The 14578-nt window shown below is 42.0% G+C and overlaps 1 protein-coding gene across 1 annotated transcript in view; it reads right to left on the bottom strand.

Annotated features, from left to right (window-relative positions):
• LOC306751341 (5-hydroxytryptamine receptor 4) overlaps positions 1-11759 on the bottom strand; it is a gene marked incomplete at both ends in the record, with an annotated part of 23474 nt that extends 11715 nt beyond the window's left edge. The window contains 5 exons of the mRNA XM_079234906.1: positions 6529-7193; positions 8149-8302; positions 8400-8600; positions 11162-11329; positions 11737-11759. Coding sequence (XP_079091032.1) covers positions 6529-7193; positions 8149-8302; positions 8400-8600; positions 11162-11329; positions 11737-11759 — 1211 coding nt within the window. The remainder of the gene's footprint in view (positions 1-6528; positions 7194-8148; positions 8303-8399; positions 8601-11161; positions 11330-11736) is intronic.
• Between the last annotated feature and the right edge of the window lie 2819 nt (positions 11760-14578).

Here is a 14578-nt window from a genome sequence, read left to right as displayed (position 1 = left end):
CAATTCCTCATCATCATACAGTAGTTTTTCCCCCATCGTGTTGTTGGTGATGACATCGGACGGAAAAGGATGTGCGGTACATCAGCATTTGTAAAGACAACACTGAGGGACTGAGCGCGCTCACATGAACGATGGGAAACCGCGATGGTGTAAGTCCTCAGAAGCCCCACCACAACCCTGGCAGGAGATCTGATGCAAAGTTCAATCGCAATGTCTCAATGTGCCGAAATGAAGTTAGGGTTTATTTTCCTGCCCCGTGTTGTTTTCAGCAGAATCTGTCTGTCAGGCCGACAGTCAGCTGAGGCGAAGTCCTGCAGCTTCTATTGACAATGTTGTGATATCAATGAGTGACCCGCAGTTCCTCCCAGCTCTACGGAGCCCCTCAGCCTCTTTCAGCTCATTGGTTTGGTTTTTCGGGCCTGCGGTTCTCTTGTTTTGGTTCACTCTCACAGCTAGTGCTTTTTTTTTGGTTATGCTTTAGCAAAATTCCATGTTACATTGCCTGTCTAGAACCAAACGGCAGACAGAGAGAGACTAGATGGTGAAGCGGAGGATGTAGCGGCTGAAGAGACAGATATGTCCCTCAGGAGTCAGCAGAGACCAAAACCAGAGCTAAGAGGACAGTTCATATTGTGTCAGTGTCTTGTTTCTGCTGCCTCCAAGTAGCCAAAAAAAACTTCTATTGAAGGTCTAATAGGCCTTCTTTTTTTTTTTACCATGGACATTGACTTCATTGTAGGAAAGCTACTAACATTAACAATGACATTGTCTTTATAACAGCATCCTGAAACTCAAGCAGCTAAATAGAATTCAGCCATTGATGTCCTCATTTACACCTGTGCTAGTCTTCCATGACAAAAGGCCTATTGTACAACACAGTATCTGGTACCTGCAGACAGGTAGCAGCTTGTGATTTATATTCTACTGACATTCTGTATGTACATTTGTCACATGTGTGAAGGCTCGCTAAATGTGGAGCCCGAAACCATTTTCAAAGAACCCCTCACTGAAAACAAGACTGCCTAATTGAGTTTGCCCAGGTGGGTTCATTCTACTGTCCAATTTGTCAACGAAGGAAACCACGTTTCTGTTACAGAGGAGAGCAAAGCCAAGAGCCTGAGGGAGAGATGAGTTTCATTCGAAATCACAGATGAGTTGAGAACATCTCAAATTGAGGAGGAAGAGAAACGACAGCAGCTGATGCAACCAGGACGCCAACAACTTATATTTGATGCTTGTTTTTTTATCATTTAGATATGTGAGTTTTCCAGGTTTTACTCTCTCACCTTTTTCCCTATTTATTTTACTACATTTGTTGTCGTATAAAATATGACGATGAACAGTAATTCCTTTATTTAGAGCTGGAGATGAGAGGCAGAAACGAAAAAGAAAGAAAAAAGATGACAAATCTTCTGGGTAGGAAAAAAGACAGAGGGAGAAAAGTGAGAGTTAGAGAGGAGCAGCTGGGGTATTTGGGGTCTCACTCAAACAATAATAAATCATGTAAGCCTCATAATAAATCACAGACGAGAGTGTTTACACTTCTCTGGCCTTTCTGTCTAAATGTAGTGTCTGCAGTCCACACAACATGCTCAAACCATGGCCTGTACAATCAAGAGGAGTTCTAAAAAACAAGCATAGTTTTTTTTTATGATTTTGACATTGCATGGCTCCGGTCTGGGACGAGCACTATTGAACTCTCCTGCTGATGTGAAGGATAAACCATGTGAGAGCAACAGGTGCAACTCTTTCCTCCAACATCCTACCAGAGCTGGACCCTCAAGACTTGGGCTTGCTTGAAAGAAAAGAAAAATTAAAGCTTAAATATCCGAACCTTTAGCCTCTATCGGTCGAGCTCTGAGTTGGGCTCCCCCTGGCTAGTAAATTGATCCTGTGTGTGTAAAAATCAGTAGACTGCCCGTTTAATACAACCCAACAATCAGTTATGTTGTGTGTAATACCTTTCAGGTTCCATTATTCTATTGAATCATTATTATAGCATGTATTATTTTACATTGCATTTTTGCTCCCATTGCTCATTTGTCTTCTTGCCTGCTGCATATAACTTCCATATTTGGAGCCGAATGCTTTAGCTCATTTTAATAATCACAACATGACAAGATTCAGGATGTGAAAGCAGCATTGATGGAGCATGGCGGCAGGGCCCTGACCCAAGAAGTCATGCTCCAGGGAGATTACAAATCCTGCTGTTTTGAAACCATTAAACAGCTGCGCTTTGCTTTGGCATTAACTGGCAGACAGTTAAAGCGCATAACAATCACACTGATTGTACAGGACCGATAACAGTGTATTTGTGGAATTTAACAGGACTTGACATCTCCACGCATAGCCGAAGGTGAACTCGGGACGGATCACACTAAAGTTGATTAACTGCAACAGGAAGAGTTGGACATTTTGAGTTGTAGCTTGTTATTTTTCTCAGCAGACTCTTGACTCTTAGGAGGAAAAAGGTTTTTATGACAGCCCTTCCTGGCGTCACAATTCTTCTTTACAATGCTACTTTGTTACGTAACAGTGAAATGTGCATTTCCAGGTTCGCCTCTAATAGCCAGGCCCAATTTGTTGGTCGCTAATTTATTATCTGTGGTCTGATTTGTGCACATTAAGACCATATCAGCCCCTCACTTTACATCTTTCACTCTCCTTTGGATCACTCCAATGCGTGTATTTTTGAGTTGAAGCTCACACATTCAGCCCACACTGTTTTTAGGTATTGATGTCAGCTGCTCTGAAGGAGGTAAGATGACGGAGCTGAGGGAGTCACGGAGAAAACTACAGAGTAACACAAGAGAAATGAGATTAAACTTGTTTCAGAAGATTTGGCGGCCACATATGAAAACGTGAGACCTTCAACGTGTTCAACAACAATAAGCTACGAGGAGGAGGAATCACTGAGTCAGGAAAGCTTGTATGAAAGTAGAAACAATTTCTTTGATCTTTCAAAACTGCGTTGACCTGGTTAACAAGAGTATAGCAGATAATGAAGTTGAGTTCCAATGTATTTATTGGAGTGTCTTTAAACATTTCCCCTTCTTGATTCAAATTGTGTATCCTGTATTTGTCATTACTGCTGACTATTTCCCAAAGTATTATCACTGTGGAGTTTCTTCCCTGTAGATAATTGTTCATTTTCATCTAAATCAACTTGCAGAGACGTTAAACTTGGTGAATGGCTGAAAATTACCAAAACTACCATGTTTTTCATCTGTAACCAAAAGACTATTGCTGACCATGGAATGAAGTGGACGAACAAATGAAGCTCTAGCATGAGTTCAGTCAGGACGACTATGCTCTTGTGTGCTTGTAGTTTATGTCTCATACATCTTCCATCCACTCCTCGCACATGCTCACTCCCTGTTTCCTTGCTGTTATTGCTCGGGGCTGTCAACCATGACATCATCTGTTTGGATCAGCTGCTCTCCTCTCTCCAATAAGCACAACGAAACAATGATATTGTTAGCTTATCATCTTGCTGCTGTCTTTTTAAATATGACTAGCTCTCTACCTTCAGTAGAGAAAGTCTCCGTAGATCCATCAGCTTCATCAACTCATCATTCACCATTCAGCCTCATCAGCCAACACCTCCACGGGGCATCTATCATGCTGCTGCTCAGGGCAGGCGGCCCTCGATTCCAAATCTCTCTGTAGAGTTATCATCCCAAATCACCTGTTCAAAATAAACAATTATCTTTTCTTTATCTGACTTGTCTCTCCTAATTGAAGTGTTTTCAAAGATGCTGGGAGGCTGCTAGCAGACTTTGAAGATGAATGGGTGCATCTTTACAAGAAGAAATCTGCCTTTCATGGGTCCATGTCTTACAAACTGACAGATTGTTGTCAAGTGTGCACAAAAGCGCATTCACACAGGAAAAAAAACAGGAGACACTTTGTGTAATAAACTGCACGACAGAGAAAACACCCACACGGACACACACACCATCCACGCACACCGACTCAGCGTAAACGCCCCGGAGCTCACAGACAAAAGGACTCGTCAGGATTCCTCCTCTATTTTCAGGTTCCAGTATCCTGTTGGCTGTACTCTGATTGTCTGAGTCTGTTTTCTGTCTGAGACAGATTTTAAGAGGGGACATCAGAATGGAGTTAAAACTGTCTTCTTAGTTTCCTACACGCAGAAACCACGGAAACACGCATTACCAGAAAACCACTACGACTGGAGCAGAGGCTTCCTCTCTACAGACTGCACACACACACACACACACACACACACACACACACACACACACACACACACACACACACACACACACTCTTATGTGCACGAAGCATTGTATGTGTGTGTTTTTGCATGCACGATTTTTGGATTTTTAGAATGTCTCACTCACATGCATGCTTTGTACATCATTTGTATAAATGAATTTGTCAGCTGTGTGTGTGTGTGTGTGTGTGTGTGTGTGTGTGTGTGTGACAGTGTGTTTGTGTGTGTAAGTGTGTATGCCTCTGTTTCTCTCCAGCAGTAAAGTACTTGTGTTAAAGTTAAACAGTGCAGACACAAACAGGTCACCTCCTCCATCATCCCCACTAGAAGCGGAGCACAAACACAGACGTCAACTCAATCACCACCATTAACGTCAACAGAAAACCTGCTGTAAAATTAAAAGAATGTTGGACTATTATTGTGTTATCTTCCATTATATTAAAAGATTGCGATCCGTGAAATACAGCTAAATCCATCCTCCCTGAAGTTCAACACATCAAGACGACTCCACAGCTCTGTGACAAACGACTTGAGATCATATTATCTAAAGCAACATGGGGTTTACTTTCAGCACGGCAAGCATTTTATTTAGGTGTCAGTTTTACTCACTGAGAGCTTTAAAAAAGCAAAAAATACAAAGGCAATGCAGTGTAAAGTCAGTGCTTTGTCCAATGTGGTGTAATTTGCACACGTGACACATCAATATATCATTTTTAAAAAGCGGTAGTGTTCTGTTCAGAGCTCTAAAGACCGACACTGCAATCCATTGCAAATTAGAAGTCGATAATTCCAGGTCAGTCTGCCCGACTTCTGATCTAAATGCATCCCAGTGCATCATCTCTGGAAAACATGGACGCCTTCAGCTAAGTGGTGGTTGTGAAGCTGAGATACTTGCCATACAAACATCACTTTGCTGCAGGCGTCCATGTTTTCCTGAGCAGATGCACTGTGACGCATTTAGATCACAAGTTGCTGACTTAGAATTGACGGCTTCCATCTACAGAGGCTGGGTTGATCTTGCCAGAGTTTCCGACTTAGAAATCTGACTTTTACGACCATTCCAATGCACTTTTCCATGTCGGAGTGCAAAAGATTTTAGCATGTCGTCCGATTGTAAAATTGCTACTGCTGCTGGTTTATAACTCCACAAGCTACATGCTGTTGTTACTGTCTGTGCTGACTTATTACTCCATCTACCTCACCAGCACCTTATTGCTGTACATGCTTATACGTTCAAATAAGTTAAAGCACTATTTACATCTATGTACACAAAATACAGCATGTGTGCTGAAATCTGCGCTAAAACCTGAGATCATCTTCCTTATCTTGACAGCTCAGTTTAGATCCCATTTCCTGATGGGTCACGATAGAAAGAAAAACATATGGCACAGCTCATGCGCTGACCTCATTTCTATAATACGAGTACACACCATGCTCCAAAATTGAATGACTCGACTATTAAATAAATTGTACACAGGTCTCGAGTCTAGAACTGTTTTCTTTTTTTTTCTGGTAAGATGTTGATCTGCAGAGCTTCACAGCTGCTTTGACCATGAACATTTATTACTAAGGCACAGGCTGTTCACATCTATTATTTACACATTAGGTTATGACACACGGCCTGAATGATAACGATGACTTAATTCAAATAAGATGATGGCTTGCATCCAAGCCATGATATGTTGTTTAGCTTCGTGTTTTGCTGCAGCACCAATGATGAACCAATCTATGATTCATGGGATGTAGAGATGATCAAATCATCCAAATGTCTTCAAAAAGGCAGACATTGAATGTAACCTAATCTATGCCACCAATTAGTAATGTATACAGTGTGTCATCTTGTACTGATAAATGTGATGTCCATAAGACTTCTGCAGTTCAACAGCAGAATTGGGCTGACTGGCATAACTTTTGAAATTACTGCAGCTGAACAAAAGCAAGTTATGGTGACAGAGATATTGACAAAGGAACACATAAGAGTCCAATCTGTCATTCTCTTTTCAATTTTTACAGTGAAGTGCATCAAAGACAAACAACAAAAAATAATGACTTTCCAACAGCCCACTCACTACCCAGTTCATGCACATTCACTTCTCTTTGCAAGAGCGTACAAAAGAACCAGTTTCCCGTCTGATGTCTTGATTTCTTCTTTGATGGACTTTTAACACGGTGGACAGCAGGACAACACACACACACACACACACACACACACACACACACACACATACAATGCACACTTTCAAATGTTCACAAAAACAGGTGCAGGTGTGCCTTTACCGTGCGTTTACCTCAGTGCCATAGACGTCCCGTTGACCGACGCGGCCGAGCACGCTCTTTGGGTGTGTCCATAGGAGCAGCTCCCCTGCCGCGCGTACCGCTCGTCCCCGCAGCAGAGAATCACCAGAAACGCCCTCCGAAAAGCCCGGTTCAGAAAAGCGTACAGGAAAGGGTTCAACCCTGAATTAATGTAGCCGAGCCACAGCCAGGCTGTCCACAGCTGCCAGGGCACTGAGTACTGGATGAAGGGGTCCACCACGTTGGTGATGAAGAACGGCGCCCAGCATAGACAGAAACAACCCATTATGATCGCCAGCGTCTTTGCCGCCTTGGTCTCAATGCGCATGCGGCTGTTCGCTATGGGAGCCGGCTCCGAGGGCGAGGAGCCCGTTGGTGTCCGAAGGCGGTAGTGCTCCGATGGATCTGAGGAAGTGGACGACCTCACGGCCATGATTGGGGTCGCCCCCGTGACGGGAGCAGAGCCGGCCCGCTGCAGGGTTTCGATCTGCCGCACGTGGGTCATGGCGGTGACGTAGATCCGCTGGTAGGCCAGGACCATGAGGGCCAACGGGACGTAGAAGGCCACCGTGGAGCAGATCAGGGCGTACGGCCGGTTGACCAGGAACACGCAGCTGGTGTCGTTGGAGCCTCCTGCCAAAGCGCGCCTCTCCTCGATCTGGAAAGGAGACGAGACACGGACAACAAAAAAAGACAGAGATGAGACTCCTCAGTTTCATATCAGCATGCCACCAGGAGTGTAATCCTGTCTTTGGTGGAAATGGAGCAGTTCACACCAAGCTGACATACTGCACCGTATCCTTTAACTTGTGCCACAATTATTAAATCAGTTCTGCTGGCTTTCTGACAAGTCGAGTGAGAATAAATCACAATCTCAAACAATTCCTTTTTTGGGCAGAAACAAGAGCGCGATGGACATTTTCGGAATTTCTTGAGAGAAAGATAAAGCGACCAAAGACGAAAAATGATAAAACAAACAAAGCACTAAAACCTGGCCTAAATGTGCAGACATAAGTCATAACTATCCTATGCAATTGTGTCTGTGCCATATGACTTCAAGCCATCCAGCCAGCTCTTAAAAACAAAAAAGATTGTTATTTGGATGCTGGCAGACTGAAAGACAGAGAGAAGAGCCGAGTATTTCATTAACTCTGGCTGAATAAATTCATCTATCCTCGTCTGCCTCTGGGAGTCCTGCAGCTCATTTCACGGCAGCTCTGAAATAACCTCACGCCAAAACATATCCAAAGCAGCAGGAAATGCTTGTTGAAGTGCTGTCTTTGCTCGCAGCAAGAGAGCCTCCACAGGGACTGGGATTGTTTTGTGATCACTGCATTAGCGTTGTCATTGTTCACGGGATTGGAAACGTTATTAGAAACAGAGAATATTAGGCTGGAAAGGTATGCTGCATTGGCCCTCACAGAAAGAACATCTCTCTCTTTAGCCATTTGAGGAAGATGTATGAACTCTTCAGTGTGATACTTTGTTAAAATATATAGTATGTTTTGTTTATGCAGGGCTGTAATACAATTTATTATAATAATAATCTAACCAGCAGCTGCTTTTGAGCTCGCCCCCTTTTTAAATTCCGATCTCAGCTGCTGAGGACTCACAATGTCCTCGATGCCGATGGCGTTCCAGCTTTGCATGATGGGTAGAAAGGAGATGAATATGGGGATGAGCCAGCAGCCACTGAGCATCACTGCCACTCTGACTGGGGTCATCTTGTGTCTGTAGACCAGCGGCTGGCAGCAGATAGCGTAATACCTGGAGTAAGACACACACACACACACACACATGCTGTCCACCAGAACGCCTATGCATGATGTTCAAATCCCCCTCTGTCTCTCTCACACACACAAACCTGTCCAGCGCTATGCAGCAGAGGTGCAGTATGGACGCTGTGGTCAACAGGACGTCGAGGGACGTTCGGACCAGACAGAAGATCTCTCCGTACCGCCACTGGCCGGTGGTCAGCTCGATCGCAGCGAAGGGCATCACCAACAAGGCAACCAGCAGGTCAGCGAACGCCAGCGACACGATGAAGTAGTTCGTCTTCTTCTTTCTGAGAGGAAGCAAGTCAGCGTCAAAAAGATCAGCAGAAGTTAATGGTGTACTGTGTGTTGTACTGTGCAGTCATGTCTCACATGACTGTAACACGCTTGCTTCCTTTTAAGTTTGCCAACTGTCGGTGTGGCTTTTCAGAAATATAAAGCGACTGGCAAGTGTCCTGTTTTGCTTTTTTTTTTTATGAAGCCCGTCTGATGTCTGTTTGTAGGATTTGAGGATTTATTTTTTATTACATTTTTTATGTATCAGTCAAAACCAGTAATAATTTTGTAGTTTGACTACAAGTCATGAAAGGTCACAGGTCAATCTACCTGTCCTGTCAGAAACTTGAGATTTTCCAGGAAAGGATCTCTGTAATGTGAGTGCTTTTGACATTTGATGGGTTTGTTCCAAAACATGTCATACATTTCCCCTGAAACCTTCGTTACTCGCTACAAAATCAAATCTATCTTTAGAAAAAAAAAAAACATCCGGGACTGTGGTGGAACACAGACTCCACTAAGCAGGTTTTGCGAATCACAATATTCTGCATTTTCCCTCTACATCCTCTAGTCCAGCGGTCACAAACCTTTATGCGTCACGGACCGGTTACGTGAAGACAATATATTCACGGACCGGGTCCGACCTCGGAGAGACGGGAAACAACGACGTGTGTTCGTTATGTCCAGTCTACTGACTCTACTCCTAACTAAACCTTTAGTCCAGTCTACTGACTCTACTCCTAACTAAACCTTTAGTCCAGTCTACTGACTCTACTCCTAACTAAACCTTTATGTCCAGTCTACTGACTCTACTCCTAACTAAACCTTTATGTCCAGTCTACTCCTAACTAAACCGTTAGTCCAGTCTACTGACTCTACTCCTAACTAAACCTTTATGTCCAGTCTACTGACTCTACTCCTAACTAAACCTTTAGTCCAGTCTACTGACTCTACTCCTAACTAAACCTTTAGTCCAGTCTACTGACTCTACTCCTAACTAAACCGTTAGTCCAGTCTACTGACTCTACTAATAACTAAACCTTTAGTCCAGTCTACTGACTCTACTCCTAACTAAACCTTTAGTCCAGTCTACTGACTCTACTCCTAACTAAACCTTTAGTCCAGTCTACTGACTCTACTCCTAACTAAACCTTTATGTCCAGTCTACTGACTCTACTCCTAACTAAACCTTTATGTCCAGTCTACTCCTAACTAAACCGTTAGTCCAGTCTACTGACTCTACTCCTAACTAAACCTTTATGTCCAGTCTACTGACTCTACTCCTAACTAAACCTTTAGTCCAGTCTACTGACTCTACTCCTAACTAAACCTTTAGTCCAGTCTACTGACTCTACTCCTAACTAAACCGTTAGTCCAGTCTACTGACTCTACTAATAACTAAACCTTTAGTCCAGTCTACTGACTCTACTCCTAACTAAACCTTTAGTCCAGTCTACTGACTCTACTCCTAACTAAACCTTTAGTCCAGTCTACTGACTCTACTCCTAACTAAACCTTTAGTCCAGTCTACTGACTCTACTCCTAACTAAACCGTTAGTCCAGTCTACTGACTCTACTAATAACTAAACCTTTAGTCCAGTCTACTGACTCTACTCCTAACTAAACCTTTAGTCCAGTCTACTGACTCTACTCCTAACTAAACCGTTAGTCCAGTCTACTGACTCTACTAATAACTAAACCTTTAGTCCAGTCTACTGACTCTACTCCTAACTAAACCTTTAGTCCAGTCTACTGACTCTACTCCTAACTAAACCTTTAGTCCAGTCTACTGACTCTACTCCTAACTAAACCTTTAGTCCAGTCTACTGCTTAACTTATGACACGCTGCACAAAGACAGGATGTTGAAATGGACGCATGTTTTCGTGCTTTTTTGGCGACCTCAGGATACTCTGCCTTGGTTTTAATCCAGAACACCAGCAGAGTTGAAACAAACTTAAATTTCATTTTTAGAGTAACGTAACATCTTGACATGTGTCAATAGGTTACGTCTGAGGTTACCACAGACGGATGTATCCGGTCCTTTTTCACAATAAAACATCTTTCCGGCCTTGATTTAAAAAAAATGAATTTAAAAATTGAATTTTAATTTCATTCTTTCTGTGCAGCCCGGTACCAAGGGCCCCACGGACCGGTACCAAGGGCCCCACAGACCGGTACTAGGCGGAATGAGCATACTTATAACCACACAGTTACAACTCCTTCATAGTGTCATATTGCTTTTCGGAGAATTATGATGATAAGTTCATAGTAGATGCAAGAGTATACTTAGGTACAATATATTATGTTGAACATAATATATATGGATGGATCACAGCCAACCCAGTTATTTTCAACACAACCCCTGGTCCTTGGTCCTGGTGGCCACAGCACTTAAAAGAATAAACTTCATAATTCTCAAAATTCAGACCCTTTGCTTTTTTATTAAAATCATGTACTTGTACTTTTACTTTCAATACTTAAGTACATTTTATATCAGAAAAATACTTTACAACTTTACAACCAGATTGGACCACTTTGACTGCTTCCAGTATTAAAACATGACAACCGGCTCACCTCAGATGTCTATCCTTGCAGAGTGCTACCATGACCAGCAGGTTGCCAAACACTGTCATGATGATAATAATGGAGAGAAAGATGGTCAGAACAATTGTCTCCAGCGAGATCAGGAATTCCTGCTGCTGCTGTTGTTCTTGTCCTCTGTGTATTATGTCATCCACCAAACTGCAAAAATAAAAATAAAAAACTCGTTTATCAGATTATTTATGGTAGATTATATTGATACTATTGATAGTACTGTATATATAGAGAGAGGAAACAGGTAGAGGGAGGGGAGAATGAAATGATAGGGATGTAACACAAAGCAATAATAATACAATTAAACAGATTTATTTTTCTAATTTGTATACTGGTTAGTTATAACACACACACACACGCACACACACACACACACACACACACACACACACACACACACACACACACACACACACACACACATATATTACATGTTTTATATTTTATTACAATTAATTAATTACTTAATAATAATAAAAGAAAAGAAAAAAGTTTTTTGTTTTATTATTATTAAGTATTTCATTCAGTTTGTTTAGTTTGAATTCATGACTTACTGTCGAGCTGATGTTGTGGCCATCACTGGTCATCTGCATTGAGGTCAGCAGAGGATAGTCCTCATCACCCCATGCTCTGGCCCTGTTGACACACACACACACACACACACACACACACACACACACACACACACACACACACACTTGCGGTGAGTCTGCAATCTAGAAGCCAGCTGTACAGACGGGCTGGATTTCTTTTTGTTTGATCATCTTGACAAAAATGATGATATTTGTACCTTAAATGAAAAAACTGGATCACAGCTTGAGAGCGTGTAATATTTAGAGGGCAAATACGCTGCAACAAGCAGCAGCTGTCTCTGCCAGATTCCATCAGCATGTTCGTTTGTCTTTGTAATACAACAATAATACCATGCCTTAGTGAGTGCCACAGGGGGAATTCCGCTTTCTTACTTCCCTGTCAAGGGAGGTCAAAGGTCAGATATTAGCTCCAGAACAGCACCTCTGGGACTAGTTGGGTACCAGCAGATCCTGGTTCTCCCTTCGAGGGACAGTCTGCCTGACCCTGCCGGGAACATATTGATTTTAAGAACAACAGCCTGAGGTATTGAGAGGACATTTACTTCACAGACAAATGAGAGACGTTAAAGCATTGACTCTGGGTCATTATCGACCCAGAGTCAAATCAATAACTTCTGATTCAGATCAGTAGACATCTTCTTATGTTTTTGCCTTGGCTGATTACAGCTCTCTAGGTAAGCCCAGGTGGGCACTCCAGAAATCAACCCAAAAAAGAAAAAAGCCAAATGTTTGTGACATTTTTGCTTTCTCTCTAATGTGACATGTGGAAAAAATGATGTTTGTGAATATTATTACTATAATTTATGTCTTTGTCAAGCAATTTTGATCTCAAAACTGCTGTTTGTGCCTATTTACAGCCCACAGCTAAAGATGCAACGACCGCCTGGTTCCATAAAGGTGATGCCAATGAGGAAGGGACTTAAACCTGCACTTTTTTCAATATCCTTTAGGGGGCAACTCCTCTGGTTGCAAAAATAAGTCTGATTGTCTGAGGAAATGACCCTACTTCTCACTTAATTTATTGATCTATTAGCTATTATAATTGTAAGTGTGTTTAATGGAATGTTGTAAAGTATTGGACAAATACACATTTTGACCTGATGATAGTGCTAGACAAAAAAATTAAGGCTTATAACATTCATCAGTGGTCAATGAATGTGTGTACAAAATGTCCCTGAAATCAGTTGAAGATTTTCAGCTAATCCAAAAAGAAAAGGCAAAGGATCACCAAAGTTATTCAAATCCATGAGGAAACGTCCTTTTCTGTACCAAGTTTTCATGGCAATCCATCTAATAGTTGTTGCAATAATGTTGTCTTCACCAAAGTGGTGTCCCGTCCGATACACTTATAGTTGCTGATAGCACGGCTAAAAATAGATTTATGATAACAAACAAAGAAATATATATTTCACCAAGGAAAGACACAAGTACATGCAATGTCTCTCTATGCTTACAATTTAGTTGACTGAGAGGATTTTGTCAAAAATCAGCCAACGTGACAGAAGTAAAGATTGAAAATATCTCAGACTCACGGTCTGAGTCATTTTACAGTCAGTATCTGTTCTTGAGGAACAGCAGAGAACCTTTCATCACTGCAGTTGTAGATGTCCTATCAGTTTAAAGCACCTATTACAACATTTGCTTTCGCTGCCTTTTTATGACAGCTGCCTCGTCTTATCGCACTCTACGGTAAATATCATCTGACAGATTGTGAAAGCCGGCGATCCGGTCAGCAACTCCCACTTCCTGCAGGCAGATCACCGATTCCAGTGTGTCACATCTGCGTATCACCTAGTCCAGTAATTCTTAATTGTCCGACCTGGTGTCGTTGCAATGTTGATTGTGAGGCTTTGATGGAAGTTCAACTAAAACAAATCACTTTATTTTTTCTTGACAATTTTCTATCAATCCATCAATCTTGGCAGAGAACCATTTGACTTGTCTTTGCAGGTACAGTGTGGTCAGCCGGACTGGTCTTGATTAGCCAGCTGGTCCCCAGAGACAAAAAAAAGGCTACGAACCCTTGGCCTGTCTTTACATAATACATAACATTCATTGGACTATGAAATTGAGCTGAAATCGAAACCAAAACCAACATGTGTTCTATCAACAGCTCCACACTTGAGATAACACAAGAAGATAGCGCCAAAGCCTCATTGCCCTTGGCTGAAGAGCAGCCATACCATTTGTTCTTACATGGGCCAGAAAGACACTACGTTATATATCTGAACACATGTGGAACCATGGACAGATGAGTACCCACACAGATGTTTTATGATTTTGTAAAATCTCAACTAGGGGTGCAATGCATGTAGTCAAGGCTGTCGGCACTTCAGACGAGCTACGTGGAAATATTGTGCAACTATCTGACATTTTTTTATTATGCGGAAGAAAAAAAACATATTTGTGTTTAGGAGAAACGAAATAGAAAGTTGTAATTACAAATTGGTTTGATGCTGATCATCATTTAGTATATTTACTGTCTTAATACCCAGTAAACTACCGCCTACATCAGGCGCTTTGCACAGGACAAACTACACCAACCTCAGTCAGTTATAAACCTGGAAACATTTTCTAATGCTGTGCAGATGTAATGCATTCATTGTGCTAAATAATATTCACTTCATGGAAATTCATTAAAAAAAACACACATTTGGAACAGGACGGATGGTGTTGAAGGCATACTTGAGCTCATCCAACAGGACAGGAGGGATGCGTCAGACAAGAAAGGCCGGGAACGACATTCATACACAATTTGAATAGATAGATAGAGATAGATAGATAGATAGATAGATAGATAGAT

The sequence above is a fragment of the Taurulus bubalis genome (genome assembly GCF_910589615.1).
Source record: "Taurulus bubalis genome assembly, chromosome: 19".
Lineage (NCBI taxonomy): Eukaryota > Metazoa > Chordata > Actinopteri > Perciformes > Cottidae > Taurulus > Taurulus bubalis.
The sequence above is the reverse complement of the archived record's forward strand: the minus strand, read 5'-3'. Positions and strand labels throughout refer to the sequence as shown.